Raw genomic sequence first — 22,855 nt, forward strand, 5'->3', positions numbered from 1 at the left:
GAAGAGGGGACACATGTTGATGTAGAGAGACATGAAGAAGAGGGGACACATGTTGTTGTAGAAGAGATATGGAGAAGAGGGGACACATGTTGTTGTAGAAGAGATATGGAGAAGAGGGGACACATGTTGTTGTAGAAGAGACATGAAGAAGAGGGGACACATGTTGTTGTAGAAGAGATATGGAGAAGAGGGGACACATGTTGTTGTAGAAGAGATATGGAGAAGAGGGGACACATGTTGTTGTAGAAGAGATATGGAGAAGAGGGGACACATGTTGATGTAGAGAGACATGAAGAAGAGGGGATACATGTTGTTGTAGAAGAGATATGGAGAAGAGGGGACACATGTTGTTGTAGAAGAGATATGGAGAAGAGGGGACACATGTTGTTGTAGAAGAGATATGGAGAAGAGGGGACACATGTTGTTGTAGAAGAGACATGAAGAAGAGGGGACACATGTTGTTGTAGAAGAGACATGGAGAAGAGGGGACACATGTTGTTGTAGAAGAGACATGGAGAAGAGGGGACACATGTTGTTGTAGAAGAGATATGGAGAAGAGGGGACACATGTTGTTGTAGAAGAGACATGGAGAAGAGGGGACACATGTTGTTGTAGAAGAGATATGGAGAAGAGGGGACACATGTTGTTGTAGAAGAGATATGGAGAAGAGGGGACACATGTTGTTGTAGAAGAGACATGGAGAAGAGGGGACACATGTTGTTGTAGGAGAGACATGGAGAAGAGGGGACACATGTTGTTGTAGAAGAGATATGGAGAAGAGGGGACACATGTTGTTGTAGAAGAGACATGGAGAAGAGGGGACACATGTTGTTGTAGAAGAGACATGGAGAAGAGGGGACACATGTTGTTGTAGAAGAGATATGGAGAAGAGGGGACACATGTTGTTGTAGAAGAGACATGGAGAAGAGGGGACACATGTTGTTGTAGAAGAGACATGGAGAAGAGGGGACACATGTTGTTGTAGAAGAGACATGGAGAAGAGGGGACACATGTTGTTGTAGAAGAGACATGGAGAAGAGGGGACACATGTTGTTGTAGAAGAGATATGGAGAAGAGGGGACACATGTTGTTGTAGAAGAGACATGGAGAAGAGGGGACACATGTTGTTGTAGAAGAGACATGGAGAAGAGGGGACACATGTTGTTGTAGAAGAGATATGGAGAAGAGGGGACACATGTTGTTGTAGAAGAGACATGGAGAAGAGGGGACACATGTTGTTGTAGAAGAGACATGGAGAAGAGGGGACACATGTTGTTGTAGAAGAGACATGGAGAAGTGGATTTTGCATAATAGGTGCTCTTCAAGTCGGTGACATAGTTTTTGTTCGCTGCCCTATGAATTGCGTGTTGAGCGAGTCACACACATGTCTGCGCCCACATTGATGTTCATTTTGATGCAGATGTGGTGATATTTGATGATGGGGTGGCTTGCTGATTTATCATTTACAGAAGCCGAACCCGTCCGTGCAATCATGACTTTTGGAATGAGTTAAAAATGGTTTACGTGGGTGTGTGGACGGATCAAGTCTTTGAGAGTGGGTTTAGTTGTAGAAGCTCTCAGTGCTCTCTTGGAGCAGGTGGTGGTGATTTGTCTGAAGAGGGCAACAGACCAATAGAGTACTTTATTATCGCCCCCTTGACACATTTGTGTGTGCATGTTTGTGGAGTTACGTGTTTGTGTGAATGGGATTTTTTGATATAGAGGGTTTTCTAGTCAGAATCAGGAGAGGTACTTTGGCCACTCAATGTATAATTATCTGTAGGACACGGACATTCAGAGGACAGGGACAGGTCAGAGGATGAAAGTGCGAGAGAGGAAGACATTAAAGGGACCTGAAAGGTGTTTCACTCCCCCCATGTTCACATGAATAATTGAACACATGAAATGTCTTGCTTACTTTATTTTATCTGGATAACTGCACAGACTTTTCATCATTTTTGCAACAAGAATAAACTGCGCTTTTCCCAGTGTCGTTTTATTCTGCAGAATTACGTTTCATAACTCGTGTTGTCCAAAACACATACTTATTTAAACCATAACCATGATATTTGAAAGGGGACCTATTATGCTCCTTTTTAGATTCCATATTTGTATTGTGTGTCTCTACTGGGACATGTCTCCATGCTTTAATGTTCAAAAAGCTCTTTATTTTTCTCATACTGCCTGTGCTGCAGCACCTCATTTCACCCTCTGTCTGAAACCAGAGCCCAGTCCAATGTGTTGGAGCGCTAGCCAAAAGAAGTGCGAGTGTTACATAGTGTCACATGTCACAATGTTACTGAAGTAAACAAAGGAGGCGTTGCATGCAGGGGGGGAGTGTGTTTTGAGAGAAACTCCACCTGGAGGGTACCATGGGATTGTAGCCTTTGCAGACCATTAACATGCCCTACAACCTATATAACACACTACAGGAAAGGGAGGCGTTATAGGGCAGCTTAAAACTGTGACAAGGAGGAACTACTTTTTCGGAAAGTGGATACAGGATTTTTCGGAGACAGGGTCGGCAGTTGGATGATGGAGGTCTAGTCGGAGTCACAGAGATAGAGATGCTGTGTATGAGTGTGTGAGTGTGTGTTGACAGCTTTAAATGCTGACAGTGTGAGTGCAGAAGTGATGCTGTAGCACATTCTCTGGGCTCATACTGTCTGTCTGTCTGCGCCGAACTGTGTGTCGTCTGTTCATCTGTTAGTGTGTGTGTGTGTGTGTGTGTGTGTGTGTGTGTGTGTGTGTGTGTGTGTGTGTGTGTGTGTGTGTGTGTGTGTGTGTGTGTGTGTGTGTGTGTGTGGTGTGTGTGTGTGTGTGTGTGTGTGTGTGTGTGTGTGTGTGTGTGTGTGTGTGTGTGTGTGTGTGTGTGTGTGTGTGTGTGTGTGTGTGTGTGTGTGTGTGTGTGTTTCATGTTATACATCTATCCAAGGACTGAATGTCCTCAATAGGACACAAAAGTAAGGGAGAATTTGACTATAGTGGCGTCCATTTTGTGTTAATTTGTATCTTGATATTTAGGTTTAAGGTTAAAGGATATTTTTTGGTTAACTCCTGATCGGTTATTGGTTTGGTTTTATGCATTGCAGCAGGTAAATCAGTGCTTAACATAAACCTTTTTTTGCCTACAAGCCACTTCGGCTATTGGTTTTCCAAAGGCAACTCAGCATTTTCACTATAGCCACATTTTGTTATTGGGGATTTACGGTTTAAGTCATAGATTCATTGATTCGTTATGGTGCGCTACATTTTCAAAATGTAGCTGTGAACACCCAAATGAAGACTACATAACACTACAGTCATCAAGTCTTCAGGTTGTATAAGGTTGTGTGTACAACTGAGTTTGGAAAAAATCATGAAACAAACGAGTGGCCTCTTATTGCACAAGTGGTGCAGCTCAATCCACCCGATAGGCCTCATTATAAAGGTAACAAATTAACTGAAAAAAGAAGGAAAATTACTTTGACTATTTAAATATCTTCCATAAAAATAGACAAAGACAAATTTGAAGAAATATATCCATTAGATGTTTAAAAGAAAATCTTAGCAGAGCAAATCCAAAATGTCCTCAAAACAAAATATTTTACGAAAAAAAGGCAGTTTATATTTTTTTTATTGTCTTCACTTGTTCATTATTACAAATTATATTCATTTGTTGGAATTTCTGAATGTGTTAACAGGTAAGTATATTCTATAAGTGTGTTTATAGGTTATGAATTTGTTAAACTCCAAACCTGAAACTGTCTCTGCTTCTCTGTTTCTCTCTCTCCAGAAAACAGAGGACCACCTGACGTTCTTGATCACGGTGCCCGCTGCGCTCTTCCTCTTCCTGTCCATCTTCATCCTCGTCTGCATCGAGTCGGTCTTCAAGCGGATGCTCCGCCTCTTCTCTATACTTATATGGGCATGTCTGGTCACCATGGGTTACCTGTTCATGTTCTCAGGAGGGATACTCAGCCCCTGGGACCAGGTAAATAAATCCATGTGTTCTATGTGTGTGTATCTGGATGTGTGTGTGTAAAAGTACATGCAGATGCATCTGTTGGCATGGTTATTCCTAATGTAGCAGTTTGGTGTGCACATGGTTTAAATGAGCTGTTCTGGTCACATATTGCGATTGACAGTAATAATGGTGGAGGATTTACCATTTGAAATTCTTACCCATTTCCTAAACTATGGGCAGGCTTTTCATTAGAGCTGGCGACTATTGACCATTTGAAAATTAAACTGTTGTTAACTGATTTTAACATGAATGTATGAAGATAAATGGATAAAGAGTTGGAGGGAAGGCCCCAATCATTCCTATTGAAGTCGCACACTGGCGCATGAAGCACAAATTCCTTGACTCTTGAGAACAAGAATATCTGGATTGTTTTATAGATTTTACTGCAATCTTCTGCATCCATGGAGCCAAAGAGCATGTGAATCACAATCTCATTAAACTCCGCCTCCAAGCCACTACGTTACAGCCGGTTCTCAATCCAATCCATGCCTCTAACTTCAGCTACTGATTGAAATAGTGGCTTTAATGATATAGTGGTTTTTGTACTGCAAAGTCAATTAACCTTATATCATAAAAATGCTGTTTGACAGATGTGACTTTACCAATGTAAGTCCACAAGGCTTTGTGGCCCAATGGCATCTCATTAGTGACACAAAAGTTACAATACCAGCGTTCGGCCTTTACAAAAATGTATTTCAGCCCCATACGCACATCATAGCAGCTGTAGCTAACTGGCAAATACGGCTAATGGTACTGTCTCTGCAGCTGACGTTTTCATGTTCTCATATAACTCTTTTTTTTTAAATTAGTACTCTATACAGGGTTATGAAACATTCACTTGATAGCTACATTCATGATATAACACAACATGCCCCTGGCCTTGGAAGTAATGCTGCGTTAATACTGTAGTAATGTGGTTAGCCGGACGTACGAAGCAATCGTAAAAAAAAAAAACTATTTTATTCAAAAGTCAGGATTCTTATCTGCTTAGATTCTGAATCAATTCTCAAAAGATGTGTGTGTGCACGGTCAAAAATGCAGAATGAATGTGTGTGACACCTCTTAATGAGTCATGATGAGAGCTGGAGGTGAGCAGATCAGCACACAGACACATTATTTCTCAGCGTCAGAATCCTTTCTCTCTCAGTCTCAGGAATCCTATTTTCTCAGTCTAACCTGCTGTCTCCACCTATTCATCAAATCCCATTTTTTTTCTCCACCCCCCTCCTCCTCAGACCCCCCTCGACCCGCCGTACCAAGCCCAAATTTCCTCTCTCCACTTGTTCCTCACCCTCCCTCCCTTCTCCCTGCGCTGGAGATATTTTTATCATCAGCCACCTGTGGAGCATAATCATTCTGCATTATTAATCTCTTTATTCTGCTCCCATGACTCCAACTGATCTATCTATCCATCATCCATCTATCTATCTATCTATCTATCTATCTATCTATCTATCTATCTATCTATCTATCTATCTATCTATCTATCTATCTATCTATCTATCTATCCATCCATCCATCCATCCATCCATCCATCATCCATCCATCCATCCATCCATCTATCTATCTATCTATCTATCTATCCATCCATCCATCCATCTATCTATCTATCTATCTATCCAAAAAGGTGAGAAAAACTTAGGGAAGGGAAAAAAGGACTAAAAGAAAGTAGAGAAGGATTAAAATATAGGTGAGAAACAATCAAAGAAAGTAAAGAAGGACTACAATATAGGCAAGAAAGACTCAAAGAAAGGCAAGAGAGACTATAAGAAAGGTAGAAGAGACTGATAGAAAGGTAGGAAACAAAAAGACAGGAGGCTTTCTCCCTGGCTCTCTTTCCTGAAATGAAAGCAGACTGAAATAGCATACAAAATAAATGGAGAGAACAAGTGAAATACAGAAATCCTGTGAGAGAGAACAGCTGGATTTGGGGCCTGCTCTCAGCGGGTCGGATTGATTGTGATTACTGAGGGAACAGCTTGTCTACCGAAGAACAGAGAGCTAATAACAGCGAGAGAGGGGGAGACAGAGGGAGAGTAGCTGCTGTTCTGCTCTGTCATGCACTTCCAACCTGCTCTTTGTGTACCGAAACACATCTTGTCCATGAACGTACAAGATGTGTCTGCCAGCATCCAGCTGCATCCACCCGTTAGCCTGGGTGTGATTCAATTTAGGAACGCCACGGATCCATCTAGAAGGCAGAATAAACATGGCTGTCACACCTGGTACCACATGAACGAGAGTGTGTGTGTGTGTGTGTGTGTGTGTGTGTGTGTGTGTGTGTGTGTGTGTGTGTGTGTGTGTGTGTGTGTGTGTGTGTGTGTGTGTGTGTGTGTGTGTGTGTGTGTGTGTGTGTGTGCGTGTGGTGCGTGTGCGTGTGCGTGCGTGCGTGCGTGCTGCGGAGCTATACACTCATGTAAGAATGAGTGTTTCATAAGAAAGAAAAGATAAGACTTTACTTACCCCGAAGGAACTTCTTGTGCCAGAGTTACAAAATATTCTGTACAATAAACATAATAATAATACCTTTGGCATATATGATGTTATTATTGCACGGTATTATTATTACACATGACATTGCAAAGCAGAGAGTGTTTTTGTAAGGATGTTAATGATATTTCACATACTTAGTAGTATGTAGGAATACTCTGTTATAAGTAAATGTCTTGCTTTCTAAATGTTACTCAAGTAAGAGTAGAAAAGTATAAGCATCAAAATATACTTAAAGTGACAAGTAATTATTCTGCAGATTGGTCCTTTTCAGAATAATATAAATGATGTGTTTTGATTATAATTATTGATTCATTAAAGGTGGGGTAGGTAAGTTTTAGAAACCGGCTCGAGATGCACTTGTTGTTATATTCCATGGAATGCTCTTAACATCCCGATAGCAATGAATATCTTAAGTGCTTTGACAAAAAATCCATACAAAAATGTCATCTGTGGAAGCCGTGGTACTGTAAAAAAGCACGACCAATCATTTTAGCCGGCCCGGCTAAAATAACTGGATGGCCTACCTGCCTGTCAACTTTCCATCTGTGCACAAACTTATCTCGTGCCCTCATTGGTCATGTGCGCATTCGTGTGTATTGGAGGAGGGGCTCTGTAAGGAAGTGGCAGATTTTTTCCAGCTGTGTATTTTCAAATTCTAGCGCACTCGAGCTGGTTTCTCCAAAATTACCTACCACACATTTAAGTCAAAGTAGTTCCAGAATGTAGGAATACTCTGTTATAAGTGAATGTCTTGCTTTCAAAATGTTACTCAAGTAAGAGTAGAAAAGTATAAGCATTAAAATATACTTAAAGTACCAAAAGCAAAGTTCTTATGCAAATTGGCCCATTTCAGAATAATACAAATTATGTTTTGATTATAATTATTGATGCATTAATGTGTTAATAGGCCCAAAGCCTGTTTTTCAGGTTTCAGGCTAGAAAATGACATTCCCAGAACAAATGACCATATCTTCCCTTCTAAAAGGGTTCAATTAATAATATTTTTTCTCAAAATAATGATAAACCTGTGAGTTGGATGTAGAAAAGTCAGAATCAATATAGATGTTTTTTCTTTTAAAGAAAATTCAGATTGAACATGGTAAACAACTGTAAATTATAGTGTCCGTCCAAAAAATATTATATTCTTATAGTGAAAACTAACCTTGGATGATGGGTTAGTAGACTAAAAGCTTTAGGAATCCAAAGTACAACAGATAATAAGTGCCCTGTATCAAGATTGATGCAAAACAAGTGACATTTTACCTTTTTAGACAGATTTAGCAAAAAAAACCTCTTCTGGGGCCATTTGGGTGGATTTTCCATATCTTTGGCCCCCCTTCCTCGATTTTGACATGTGACATCTCTTCCTGACCGTCAGAGCCAATAGAATCGAAGGGAAATCGTCCCATAGACTCTCATGTTAAAAAAGCTGGCGTCTCTGCGTATGCAATATTGTTGCAGAGCTAGGAATATCCCTTCTCTGATATCTTGAAACGGAAAAGCAGTTTTTATTGCTTATGGATTATCAGAACATTTCAAAGGGGACACAGACACATTGGATTAACCTATGGATTAACTACACCATCGTTTTTATCGTTTTAATGCCATTGAAGACCAGTTTTGACCAGACAAAGACCAAGGTAAGCCATGTTAGCGTTTTGGGCTACCTAGCGCCACATGTTTTGATGTAGGTCCTCAAATTTGTAATCTTTGAGTGTTGAGGTGGGTACCCATAGATGCTGTGTCTCCTTACGATCATAAACGATTTGTTGGATGTGCAGCTAGGATAAGTAATAAGGGTGCTAGGAGTGATTTTCGGTGCAGTAATAGGTTAGCATTTTTCGCTCGGGGCTAATTGAGAGGGTCACTGTTAACATTTTGAGTTTAAAAATAAATAAAATGAAAAAGATCAGTTAAATGAGTTGTTTCCGTTATATGGATATAAAACATTCATAGTTTATTAAATATGAAGGTTCCTTAGACGTTGTTTCCTGCAAATTATGCGATTTCGGGCCCGGATACGGGTCCGTGGGGCTTAAGAGGTTTTAAGGAGGAACCTATTGGAATGACTTTACATACTAAAGTGAAAAGGTGTAATTAAAGTCTTATTTAAGTGTTGATTATATTTCACATCATTAATCCAAATTTGCAAAGTAACTAAGGTAAATAAATGTAGTGGAGTAAAAAATACATGATTTCCCTCTGAATTGTAGTGGAGTAGAGTTCTAAGTAGGCATAAAATGGAAAATACTATAAATCCCTCAAATTGTACTTAAGTCCACTACTTAGTACTTTACACCAGCGCCATATAGAGAGAGAGTTACGACAGCGGAGACCAAAATGCTTGATCGGCACGTGGTTCAGGGAGACTCAATAGTTCCCCGGAAGTTCGTGGTGGGAAATTTGAATGCATGATTACCGGAGATAGAACTACGATTTTTGGTAATAAGTAGTGAATAAAGGTTTTGATTTGCAATATGTATACAACATATCGATGTGTATGTAGTTACATCAATATTTGAAAAAGTTAAATTTGCTAATATTTCAGGATTAAGATAAAATAAGAAGTAGGCTACTTTATTGATACCAATTTGGGAAATGTTTGCTTTGCAGCAGCAAAAGACAAGGCATTGTACATAAGACAGTTAAAAGACTAGAATTAAACAATCGAAAATGTAAACATCTCAAATAGAAATAAAATAGCAGAAAATATACATAGTGTGTTAACAGCTATCTTACCTGTTAACATACATGTTAGGCTAACGTTGCCTTGGTTAAAGAGCCTGTTGCTGTTGTTTATTGCTTTGAATTGTTTAAAACAAATATTATCTTCTTAAACTTGAATGGTAGTCAGGAGCATCACTTCCTAATGTTTGATATATTTAGAGGGAGGGAAGGAAGGTTTCAAAATTCAGATTAGATTCATTTCTACAATTTCTTTAATTCATGGTGGTTTCAGTAATCCCCTGGTAATTGAGGACATACGTAATCTAAATGAGTAATGTCTCAATGACTTTCTGAAAGGACAGGAGACCGACAGGTGCCTATCAATGATTGTCAACTGACAGTAAATAAATGGAATTCAATAAACATTGAATAGCATGCATGCAGTTTGTCTGTGCCTTTTCCTCCATGTTGTCCTGGCATATAGTCTCCCCCATAGTTTGCTGTGCTGCCTGGGGATGCTCCAAGCGCTCAGAGAAAGGAGTACAAATGTAAGGTTTCCCCACTGACACAGAGAGGAGGAAAGAATGTCTGGCTCAAGTCAGCAGGAGCAATTTAACTATCACAAAAGACAACAACAGCAACAAAATATGTGAGGTAATCATATTTTTCAAGCTTAACGTCTGTTTAATAAAAATAAGGAACAGGGAGAGGCTTGCAAAGCTCTGGGAGTTGAGACTCAGGTGCAGGGTGAGGGTCTCATTGCAGTTCTTCAGGCTCCATTGAATCCCCCTGGGGTTCTTGTGCTGAAAGAGGGAGACAGGAGAAAGGGTTAGATACATCTAGCAACCAGAGGATGGGAAATTGCTGACCTATTTTAAACGTACCATGTGTTTTCACTCTCACTTAAGTCCTTCTCCCTTTGCCATCAATCCAGAATCAGCTGAACTGCAACATAATACAGACGGGTAATAATCAACAGAATCACAAAGACATAATATGACTCTGCTAAAAACACTCACCCATAAGTTATGTTTTTGTTTACTGTTTAGAAGTCTCAAATATGCACTCTAAATCCATATCAATAGCGATGTATCACAAAAATAGCTCTCTTCCTTATTATTGTGTAACGTTAACTATATTATACTAGCTTGAACTCCAAGATGGATATCCTCATTTCACCACCTCCACCCACTACAATCACACGCCCCAATGTTATATTTAACTAAAATGTAACTCCCTCCACCCGGGATAAAAGCACGTTAAGAAGCCCCTTTTCTCTAATTCCACAACGTTGGAGGAAATAACATTAGGAGAACGGATTAATAGGCTGTTCGTGGTTAACGTGTGTTGCTAACTTTATCTGGTATCCTAGCCTAATCTGTTATCTGTAAACGTTAAATACACTGATTGAAGGGATAATCCACTAACATCCTTTAATACACATGTGTAGGGGTGTAACGGTTCACAAACATTTCGGTTCGGTACGTACCTCGGTTTTTTGGTCTCGGTTCGGTACGTTTTCGGTACAGCAGAATTTTTTTTCACAAAACGAAACATATATATATATATATATATTTTTATTATTATTAAACTGTGAATAATGTATTCACTCAAATAAATACAAAATATAATAAAATAAACATTAAGGTACAGCATTTCGATGAACTGAAATAATCTGTATTTGAACTTTACTGTACTAGTACTCACAAAACATAAACTATTAGTTTTGGGTTTTTAATTATTATTAAACTATGAATATTCACTCAAATAAATACAAAATATAATCAAATTAACATTAAGGTGCAGCATTTCGATGAACTGAAATTATCTGTATTTGAACTGTACTGTACTAGCACCTAAGCAGCCAGTTTGACATTAGGACTTGCTTGTCATTGTATTTTCATGTTGTTTAAAGAAAGATGAACTTGTCCACATTGCTTGCCGAAAGGGCAGATCTGCTGGCACTAACAATGTATCCTGCTGTGGAGAACACACCCTCTCGCTAGGGACAGAGGTAGCAGATACAGCCAGGTAGCGCTTTGCTAACATGGCAACATAAGGATATTTGGCGTTTGTAATAGCTTTGGCTCGGTCTGAACTTTCTGCGAGTGGTGGAGGCTCAAATGCTAGCGGGAGTTGGGTTTGCACTTCAGTCTTTTTTCTTTTGGTACCGGTGATATTCACGTTCGGGTGATGCCTTTTCAAGAGTGTGCAAGTTTGATGTATTGCCAGCCGCGTAACCAATGTTAGTTGAACAATGCCGACAAACAGCTTTGGTTCGGTCCACCTGTCTTTGTCCGTCATCCTTGTACATAACTGCGAAACCAAAATGTTCCCAAACCGGAGACTTCAATTATGCTGGAGGATTTTCGAGCTCAACTTTATCTGCGTTCGCCATTAATTTTCGACAGTTCCTCAAATTACTGACTAAATTTGAACGCATCCCTCTGACCAGCTCTCATAGCATGCCCTCTCGTCCAATGAAATGACTTGCTCGCTCTATGACGCGATGAGCCCAATGTGAGGAAATTTCTCTGAATGCTGCGACGCAGCACCTGAGATTACTTCCACGAAGTTGTTCACGTTCTCAATTGTTTACGTTTAACGTTATATTCGTTCGGTACACTTCGGTACACACGTGTACCGAACCGAAGGGCCCGTACCGAATAATTTCGGTACGGGTACGTGTACCGTTACACCCCTACACATGTGTAGTTAATTTGATTCAGATGTTCTGATAATATCCGCAATATAAATCTTTAAACGTCTTCTTACCTTCAAAAGTCCATCACGAACGGTCTATTATGCTGCAACCATAGACTGCTAGCCGCAGATCCTCTCAATAGTTCCCCGAAAGTTAGCGGCAAGCTAACTTCCGGGGAACTATTGAGAAGCTCCACGATCCGCCATTTCTGTAAAAAACTGGTTCATTGGAGTGAACGGAAATGTCGTAACTCTTCTATTATATGGCTCTGCTTTACACTACTGGTGGTGTGACCGTTCTCAGTTCTCCTCACTGAAGGGGGAGGAGTTATAAAGTTTGATGAGAGGAAAGACGGAGCAAGAAGTGAGCAGGCATTCTTGATGTGGGAATTGAAGCATGCATATCTGTGCGTGTGAGACAGAGCAGGGCTGAGCTCCTGGAACAAAAGAGAGTTAAAAAAAGAAAAGAAAAGTAATCGAAGGAGCTGAAGTGAGATGACTGCTGCAGATCCCATCTTGATGTGTTTGAGGAGGTATTAGGATTCAGGCTGCGCTGCAGGGGAGATTGTGTCTGGCTGCCTGGCAGAAAGAAGCAGGTGACGCACCTGAGATTGGAAAGCCACCCTCAATTCCCACCGAAACCCACACTTACTGCACGTCACACTGCACTCCAACTGCCCTCTGTTGTCGTATGTTTGTCAGTGCTGGGAGTTCAGGGTTAGTGTTGAGTTCAAGGTTATGGCAAAGATAAATATACACGACTCTCTACCTCCGACGTCAGCATCCTTCCCTTTGAGTCCCCTTAGCAACAAAAAGCCCGTCCAAAACACTCTCTGTCGAGGTCTTTTTCTGAGGAATCATACAACTGGTCTTTGGAAGGAGTAATACTCTCCTTACAAGGCTTCACCAAGTAACCTGTCACTTTGAATTATGTTTGATAACATAAACACTGTGAAGAGCTCTTCCGGCTTGATCAAAGGAGACAAAGGACTTTGATAGAAGACAACATTACATCAATAATAGACAATACGTCAACAGCTCGGTTATCTGAAGCCTGTGGGCACAGTTGCAACCCAATACAATTACATCTGCACACATCACAAGCTAAGAGCTGGTATTAAACATTTGACTATGTTGGCTTCAAGTATTTAATCTGTTTACTTTTTGTGTGAACTGTTTTCGTGAATAGTTTTACAGCTTTTAGTGGTTAAAAACATGGGTTTTAATTAGTGTATGTTTGTCGAAATGTAGTAATAGATATGTTGGGAAGTATATAAAATGTCTCTGTCCATGGTGCTGATCATGCAACTGTGTATAGATAACCTTTTTTTTTCAAAATAAAATGGACTTAGGCCTCAGACTGTTTGTATGAATATTAATGTTGATGTGAAATGATCATACATTGCCATTTTATTAATAACAATATTCACCTTTGTTTGTGCATTTAGGCAGCATTGATAATAGTGAGCGACATATTGGGGTCCAAGTCACAGCGAGATCACTTTCTGTCAGGGTTTGTTTTTTAAACAAACCTGATTCGCTCAAAGAAGAATCCTGTCTGCTGTAAACAGACAGAGGAAGGTCAAAGTTAATCTGGGGTCCCAGCTGAAACTGTGACCTGTTTGCGCGGCTCGCCACCATAACAGGAAGTGGAGCACTGACAGCTTGGGAAGTGGGCAGGGTCAAAGGCACGAGGTATCAATGAGCAACAGAGTGGGAAAAACACTTCTACACATTGTGCACAACACACACACACACACACACACACACACACACACACATACACACACACACACACACACACACACACACACACACACACACACACACACACACACACACACACACACACACACACACACACACACGTCCAAAGTCCGGGCCGATGTAAGGTCAGAGTAAGAGACTTTGATGGAAACCTGGAATACCAAAAAGAAATGTTGTTGTATATATTCAAGCCCAGATAATGCTAATGTTCAGGTTCATATTTGTATTTTCTGTCTCTACTCTGACATGTCTCCATGCTTTAATGTTCAAAAAGCTCTTTATTTTTCTCATACAGCCTGTGCTGCAGCACCTCTTTTCACCCTCTGTCTGAAACCAGAGCCCAGTCTGCTCTGATTGGTTAGCTGGCTGGCTCTGTTGGTCAAAAGATTAGAGATTTCCCGCCCCCATCACGTACAATGTGTTGTAGCGCTAGCCAATAGAAGCACGAGTGTTATGTAGTGATGTCACTATCTTACAGAAGTAAACAAAGGAATCCAATTGGGCAAAAGTAGAAGGGATTCAATTGCAGTCATGTTCCTGATGTATACCTTTTTTCATAGATATGACTATGTCCCACATTATTTCAGGGAAAGCATGTCGTGTGCAGTTTTGGTTCTGAAAATCAGACAGTGGTTGTCAAAGCTGGAAGATGATGATGATGAGGATGATGATGATGATGATGATGATGATGATGATGATGATGATGATGATGATGATGATGATGATGATGATGATGATGACATTTCTCTCAAGCTGTAGCTGAATTATTTAGTGGTCTTTGTTCACTCATATTTATAGGCTGAGAGACACAAATAAAGAAAAGTTATCAGAAGATTGAAGAGCTTTGCACTGATCCGTTCTTTGTTTAATCCCCTATCGACATCTTCCTGGTTCCAGGTGTCCTTCTTCCTGTTCATCGTGTTCGTTGTCTACACCATGCTGCCCTTCTCCATGAGAGGAGCCATTATAGCCAGCGCCATCACCTGCTTCTCTCACACCGTCACCCTCAGCGTCTGCCTGGCCTCCACCGCCCCAGATCTGGAGCCTCTCGTGTGGCAGGTAACACAGATAATTGTTTATGCAAAAAGTAAATAGTCTGCCTTTATATAGCGCTTTACGACCACTCAAAGCGCTTTTGGATCACAAGTCAATTGGCTCGGTCGTAAATCAGCTTCTAAATCGGAGATAGAGAATGGGTCGGAAGTCAGAAACTGTGTGGGTTGGTGTCGTCTGGCCAAATCACAAGTGATGTGACTTCAACAAATTGCAAAAAAAGTAAGTTAGGTCTTGCAAAAAAATGTATGAGGAAAACTGTGTATTTAAAAAGGAGTGGAAAGACATATATGAGTTAATGTTATCCCAGTCAGCACAGAGCATGTTTGATTTGCAAAGAAACATACATTTAAAGTGGACTATTAAAGGAATGGTCCACTCATTAGATAATTAATCAAAACTTCAGTATTTAGTGAAACGTTATGTTTAAACCATACCCTGAAGAAATCAGCGATATTCCCCGGTAAATAATGATTTTATAGCTCTTTTTTATCAAGACCTGTATATTCCGTCTGGCCGCCGCCATGTTTGCCATTTTCAGTAGTTACGTGATGGTCGTGACGTCATCCATGCGTTCACTTTGTCAACACACGGAAATATGGTGGAGTATTTGAGTTCGGACTCGTCAGCAGAGGAAGAAGTTTTGACCAATGTGAAGAGATTGGATGGGGGAATTCAGCCATACATATCAGTATGACAATACGACACCCTCTGTCCTTAGACCCTCACATCGTACAAGGAAAAACTTCCGAAGAAAACCCACAGTTTAAAGGGAACATGGGAGAAACCTCAGGGAGGGCAACAGAGGAGGGATCCCTCTCCCAGGACGGACAGACGTGCAATAGATGCCGTGTGTAAATTGAAAAGATAATACATTTGCAACATAGGTAGTCCAAATGTTTGGAAATGCATGTGTGTATAATGGGAAGATGATATAAGATACTATATGTATGCATGTAGTACCACCCTTGCTAGCGATTCCCTCTCTAGTTTAGCATACTCAGCTTCGTTGTCCCTGGCCATAGAATCACGATTTTATGGGGCCGGAAAAACTGGGGTAAAATACACACTAGCCGGTACTACGCTATATGGAAAGGCCACCAAAAACTGTCCTGGCCTGGACGCTAAAGGACGTTAAAACGGGGCTAGCCGCTGCAATGGAAATGCGCTATAACATACCTTATCCTTACTCCGAGCACTACTTCTGCTCCTCCGTCGCTTCACACTTGCAGAGGGCGATTTCTCTACTGGCCGAACTGGTGTCCTGGTCGGTGATGACACCAGAAAGACCGATGGTACTGCATCTCCATTAAGTAATGGTTGTTCTTTAAATCCCATGTTATGTTTGATCATACTCTCAGAGTAGTCGTCCGGAAATGTGAAATGTTCGCTGCATACATGAGCCTGTAAATCTCTCGGTTCGGGCCGGCCACATTTCGCTAGCCACTGCCTCCGAATGTACTTCTTATGCTTACCTTTTGGCAACAGATGGAACCGAGCATTCCGTGGATTGTTCCCATCCGAATTGTGGCAATATTTCGCGATACAGTGAGGCATATTTGAATAGAGAAACTACAGTAAATAACATGGAGATCAACGTGTCTTCGAAAACCAAACGCATGGATTACGTCACGTCCGGGAAATGGCGGCGCCCACAGTGTTGATGTTATTTCGGTATATAATCAGTTTAAAATCACTGATAATGTCATCGGATTAAAAAAAAAAAGAGAGAGACTGGCAGAGACTGGTCTGTTTTATCGGATGATAATTTTTAAAAAATGAGTGTCATGAGCATACCATTCCTTTAAGCTAATTTTCAGGTTCCTATGTGTACTTTGTGCCTCTACTGTGACATGTCTCCATGCTTTAATGTTCAAAAAGGTATTTATTTTTCTCATACTGTCTGTGCTGCAGCAGCTCTTTTCACCCTCTGTCTGAAACCAGAGCCCAGTCTGCTCTGATTGGTTAGCTGGCCGTTTCTGGCGTGATTGGTAGACCGCTTTGAGATGCCCTGCACCTTAGCCTATCACGCACAATGTGTTGGACGGCCAGCCAATAGATGCGCCAATGTTAAGTCGTGATGTATGTTACGGAAATAAACAAAGTAGTGCAATGGAGGCGTTTCGGGCAGGGGGGAGTGTGTGGGAGAGAAACTCCCTCTGGAGGAAACAGAGGAATTTGTAGCCTTTGCAGATCATTTACATGCAGAAAAAACCTATATAACACACTCTAGGAAATCAAAAACCCGCAAAAAGCATAATGGGGCATAATAATTGTTCAAGATGTCTGACCTTGAATACAAATCAGATATGGACCCTTGAGAACCTGTGTGACACACCAACCTCACAGACCCTTAAGCATCAAATATGAACATTTACATTAAGATACAGATAACACTTATACGACAAAAAATAATTTATGTTTTTGCATCAAATGAGGCTGAGACACACACACACACACACACACACACACACACACACACACACACACACACACACACACACACACACACACACACACACACACACAGACACATACACATACACTCAGTGGAAAAGCACACTAACAATAAAACATGCTCAGGAAACGTTAATTGCCCTTGGATAAAGCGCTGAGGAAGACCTATTGATATGCACGGTCACATTTTAAACAGCTTGAGGTTGACATAGTGGTGGAAAAAGCTTGTTCTAAGTGTGTGCTCGTGCTCTGTTTTTACGATGTAATAGTAGTAGTGGAAGAAGCCAGACAATGTTATGAGAAAATAACATATAACTGCATACCTGGAACATGCGTCACCTCCTGAAATTACTTTAATGCCTTACTCTTTGTGTGTATGTGGTGTATGTGGCAGATCTTAGCCAACGTGATAATCTTCACATGTGGAAACTTAGCCGGGGCGTACCACAAACACCTGATGGACCTGGCCCTCAAACAGACCTACCAAGACACCTGCAACTGCATCAAGTCCCCCATTAAACTGGAGTTTGAGAAGCACCAACAGGTACACACACACATACACACACACACACACACACACACACACACACACACACTGAACTTGTGGTTAAACTCTGGTTTATGCGGATGCATGTGGTCACGTTGAAGGACTCTGCTTTAATACGGTTTACATCTGAGTACATTTTTTTCAATGAAAGGCTGCAAAATGTAACAAATTGCAACCTATCCAATAGCTAATCTACAACAATGGCTGGGCAATATAGATTGTATATCAATATAGTAACGACATTAGTTGTGGATGTCATTCGCAACCGAGTGTGAAGCGGCTGGGATGAGGATCAGCACCTCCAAATCTGAGGCCATGGTTCTCAGCAGGAAACCGATGGACTGTCCACTCCAGGTAGGGAATGAGTCCTTACCCCAAGTGAAGGAGTTCAAGTATCTCGGGGTCTTGTTCTCGAGTGAGGGAACAATGGAGCGTGAGATGGGCCGGAGAATCGGAGCAGCGGGAGCGGTACTGCAGTCATTTTACCGCACCGTTGTGACGAAAAGGGAGCTGAGCCAGAAGGCAAAGCTCTCTGTCTACCGGGCCATTTTCGTTCCTACCCTCACCTATGGTCATGAAGGATGGGTCATGACCCAAAGAACGAGATCGCGGATACAAGCGGCCGAGATGGGTTTCCTCCGCAGGGTGGCTGGTGTCTCCCTTAGGGATAAGGTGAGAAGTTCGGTCATCAGGGAGGGACTCGGAGTTGAGCCGCTCCTCCTTCGCGTCGAAAGGAGCCAGTTGAGGTGGTTCGGGCACCTAGTTAGGATGCCACCTGGGCGCCTCCCTAGGGAGGTGTTCCAGGCACGTCCAGCTGGGAAGAGACCAAGGGGTAGACCTAGGACCAGGTGGAGGGATTATATCTCTTCGCTGGCCTGGGAGCGCCTTGGGATCCCCCAGTCAGAGCTGGTTGATGAGGGGAAAGGAAAGTTTGGGGCTCTCTGCTGGAACTGCTACCCCGCAACCCGACCACGGATAAGCGGGAGAAGATGGATGGATGGATTAGTTGTGGATTTAGATTTAGGATATTTTAATGTTGTTATATGGCATGCGTGTTGTCTTTTGGTAGTTTCAAAGCCTCTGTTACAGTCAAATCATGTCATTTAAACAATTTTCATTATTGGATCTCTACCTACTAAGTCCACATAACATAACATCTAAAATCTCATAGTGTCAATATTTTTACTCTATGTCGTCGTAATTGCGATATTGAGTAAACAAATTACGTGATTTGGGGATGTCTCTGTATCTAAACAATTCACCTCTTCTTTCTGTATAATCATATAGAATTAAAGGCGCCTTCAGCAAGTCACAATGAATTTTATTTCCAAAACGAACCTGCAGAATAATTACATTTCCATACGCCTCGGCTTTGTGTTCAGTGCTAGCAAATGCAAGCATGCTAACAAACTAAGCTAATATGGTGAACATGCAAACATTTCCTGCTACATGTATTAGCATTGTTATTTTGAATATTTTAACATGCATAACAACTAAACAAATACGATTAACATGCTTAGCAATTTTCCTGCTTAATGTATCGGCATTGTCAATGTTAGAATGTGTGCATGCTGACTTTAGCACAGTTCCATAGCCTCATCGAGCTGCTAGCTTAGCTTTAGCATTTCCTTGTTTTTCCTATATTTCTTATTCAGAGCAGTAGGACTGAGTATTCTAATTAATTTAAAAAGCTTCTGGTTTTATTACCCAAATATTTCTCTCCTGAGTTCGTCAGGATGAGGAGTTGTCGGTGATGTCTGAAGAGGCATTATCTTGTGACATTTGCTTGACATTAGCCATTCCTTGCGACCAGGGAAATGACACAGAGAATTGCTCATTAATAAGGTGGTCCACTCAGTCGGGACTAACCAGGATTACTCTTTTTTGGAAATATAAAATGTGTAGTTTGTCCTTGCTTGTTGTGAGATATAGTTTTAACATCAATGTTTCCTATTTAAATGTATTTGTTTAATATGATAGTGTTAATGTCATTGCAAATTCCCCATTATGTGTAAATATATTTACAATTTATTATCATTTATGTCCTTTTTCGACATGTTTAACATAGCATTCATTCTACAGGTGTGCAGAACAAACTCATGAGAAAAAACAAAATGTTATTTCTATATTTTTCATTTTTTAAAGATGAATATTTAGTCACACACTTATGTGAATATTTGAGTTTGCTTTCAGAATAACAAAACATATTCTCTCTTAGCAATGACCGTCAGGTTAAATATGTGTGTGTGTGTGTGTGTGTGTGTGTGTGTGTGTGTGTGTGTGTGTGTGTGTGTGTGTGTGTGTGTGTGTGTGTGTGTGTGTGTGTGTGTGTGTGTGTGTGTGTGTGTGTGTGTGTGTGTGTGTGTGTGTGTGTGTGTGTGTGTGTGTGTGTGTGTGTGTGTGTGTGTGTGTGTGTGTGTGTGTGTGTGTGTGTGTGTGTGTGTGTGTGATAGTGTGTGTGCGTGTGTGTGTGTGTGTGTGTGTGTGTGTGTGTGTGTGTGTGCGTGTGCGTGCGTGTGCGTGCGTGCGTGCGTGTAAATGCCAGTGCAAAACGAAATGCCAAATCTCATTCAAAAGCTGAATGAGATAATTACTTAAGTTCATTAATCAAACACATGATTAATAAAGCCACATCTCTTCAGGCTGTTATTCCCCCTCTGCGCTCTCACAGCAGAGTTCATGCTGCTCCAGTGCTGAATAAGTAAATACGTGTGGGTTTCTATTTTTAGAGCACCCCTCTCTCTACTTAATTTGCTGCTGTGTTTTAGGAAATGAGCCTGTGGTGTGTGAACAATGTAATGACCCTCTCTGCTGCGATCCGCAATATGAGTCACACCCCCTCAGGCAGCTCTCTCTAAAATACCCACAAACACACACCCACACACATGCCCAAACATTCATGCACGCTCAACATTGCCCTCCATCCAACATGGATGGTGCTAAATTAAAGCCAAAACCCACAACTTACACAACAGCTATGAGTGATGGATGTTGATTCTCTGGCTCTCCATTCCCTCAGAGAAATGACCGTATTATACAATCACATATTGTTGTAAACATTTCCAAAGTTCCTATAAGAAAAGTTTACAATGAGGAATATATCAGGCAGGCACTCAGATAACAACAGTATAACACTACACTGATTGCAAGGGGATCAATATCGTTCATTTATTACTTGTATTGTCTATAAAACATGTCTTCTTTATGTTCATACTTTTAGGGCCAACTCAGCCAACTAATATGGCTTTATTTAGTCACTTCTCTTCACTATATTAATCATAAACATATATATTTTTCGATGTATGGATTGGGAGGTGGGGTTGTTACTGTTTTTTGTTGTGTTAGCCTCATGTTTGTGTATACAAAGTGCTCTATACATGAGGATTTATTGATGGAGTGGTTATGTAGGATCACATTTGCAGAACTTGCTCCTTTTCTTTCCTCTGCTGTGCTGCCTAATAATTAAAGATGAAAATCACCATCGCTCTTCTTTGCATGACTTAATCTTCCAGTACTCAGCGCTGAAAAATTACCCCTGATGAACCCTTATTAGAGGAATGTATAAATATATTCAACAGGTTAAATATTAGCTGTGGAGGACAAAGGTTATATTTAAATGCATATATATTAGTGACAGAACACAGTAGAGCAGAATAAAACTACCACCCCAAATAACACTTCTTCTTAATGATGAATTATTTCCACTTGCGGCCATGCCTTTGACTCACAATCTAGCAGTCAGGCTGTATGAGATGGAACATTTCCAGCCCCACTAAAACGAAAAGGCCAGGCAGCACATTTATCAAAGTTGTTGTTTACATTTAAATTGGACATATAACGCACAGTTTCAGGTTCATATTTGAGTGCTTCTACTGTGACATGTCTCCATGCTTTAATGTTCAAAAAGCTCTTTATTTTTCTCATACTGCCTGTGCTGCAACACCTCTTTTCACCCTCTGTCTGAAACCAGAGCCCAGTCTGCTCTGAGTGGTTAGCTGGTCGGCTGTGTAGAGATGTCACGCCCCAATATAAGTTTTCTATGGTGATGTCACTATGGTATGAAGTAAACAAAGGAGTCCAATGGAGGCATTAAAGGCAGGGGGGGGGGGGGGAGTGTGTGGGAGAGAAACTCCCTCTGGAGGGAACACAGGGATGTTATCCTTTGCAGACCATTTACATGCACACAAACCTATATAAGACACTACAGGAGAGGGAACACCCCCAAAAGCCAAATAGGGCCTCTTTAAGTTTTCAACACGTACTATGATACATCCTAGCTGCTTGACTCTTCCTCACCCCTCTCTCTGTCCTCAGGAGCGTTTACTGCTGTCCTTACTGCCGGCTCACATAGCCCGGGTGATGAAGGCTGAGATCATCCAGAGGCTGCAGGGGCCCAACTTCGGTCGAACCGAGAGCACCAACAACTTCCACAACCTCTACGTGCAGCGACACACCAACGTCAGGTGAGGCTGCTTCTCTTTATCTGTGCGTCCACAAAATGAAGGTTATAATCTCCTGCTCTATTTTAACACCCTTTCCTCCCCCTCGTCTTCTTTTTTTCCAGTCTACCTGCAGTTATATTTGGATTTCTTCTTTACTCTGTGCTTCTCTATAGAGTGGTGCAGTGTTGACGTATTGTTGTAGGTCGAGCAGTGAGTTATTATTGCTGGGGTTTCCTTGCAGAAAGCCAATGGCATTTTTCCATTGAATTTTGAAATATTGCAGTCGAAGCATAATAGCAATTACCAGAAGACTATAACATTACATAAACTATAAACAAACTCCATCTCACGACTTCATGTAAACACAGCTAAGCTAAAGGCAGCTAATAATTGGTTTAATAGTCTCCTATAGTCACTTGTTAGCTTTGTAAAGACACAAAGAAGCTTTGGACATTACGAGAGGAGTATTAAAGTATTTACTGACGTATGTAACGCCGTAGAACAAAACCTAATAATGCCTTTAGCTTGTGTTAACCACAGAGCTTATTTCAGGCATCGGACCAAAAACTCATTAAAAACCTGGAAGTGCTAAGAACTCATGTTGGGGTTTAGGACTCATTCATGAACGACTCTATCGTCTCCCTTTCTAACCTCCTCGCCTTTTCTTTTTTCGCCATCACTTTTAAATCCCATGTTCTTATCTATTTTGATTGCGATGAC

At 41.1% G+C, this 22,855-nt stretch overlaps 1 protein-coding gene across 1 annotated transcript in view; it reads left to right on the plus strand.

The window, feature by feature from the left end:
• Positions 1-22,855, plus strand: part of adcy2b (adenylate cyclase 2b (brain)) — a 68,094-nt gene that overhangs the window by 11,005 nt on the left and 34,234 nt on the right. Inside the window, 4 exon segments of the mRNA XM_034094604.2 lie at positions 3,776-3,973; positions 14,534-14,695; positions 17,541-17,690; positions 22,008-22,156. Coding sequence (XP_033950495.1) covers positions 3,776-3,973; positions 14,534-14,695; positions 17,541-17,690; positions 22,008-22,156 — 659 coding nt within the window.

The sequence above is a fragment of the Pseudochaenichthys georgianus genome, chromosome 11 (genome assembly GCF_902827115.2).
Source record: "Pseudochaenichthys georgianus chromosome 11, fPseGeo1.2, whole genome shotgun sequence".
Taxonomy (NCBI): Eukaryota; Metazoa; Chordata; class Actinopteri; order Perciformes; family Channichthyidae; genus Pseudochaenichthys; species Pseudochaenichthys georgianus.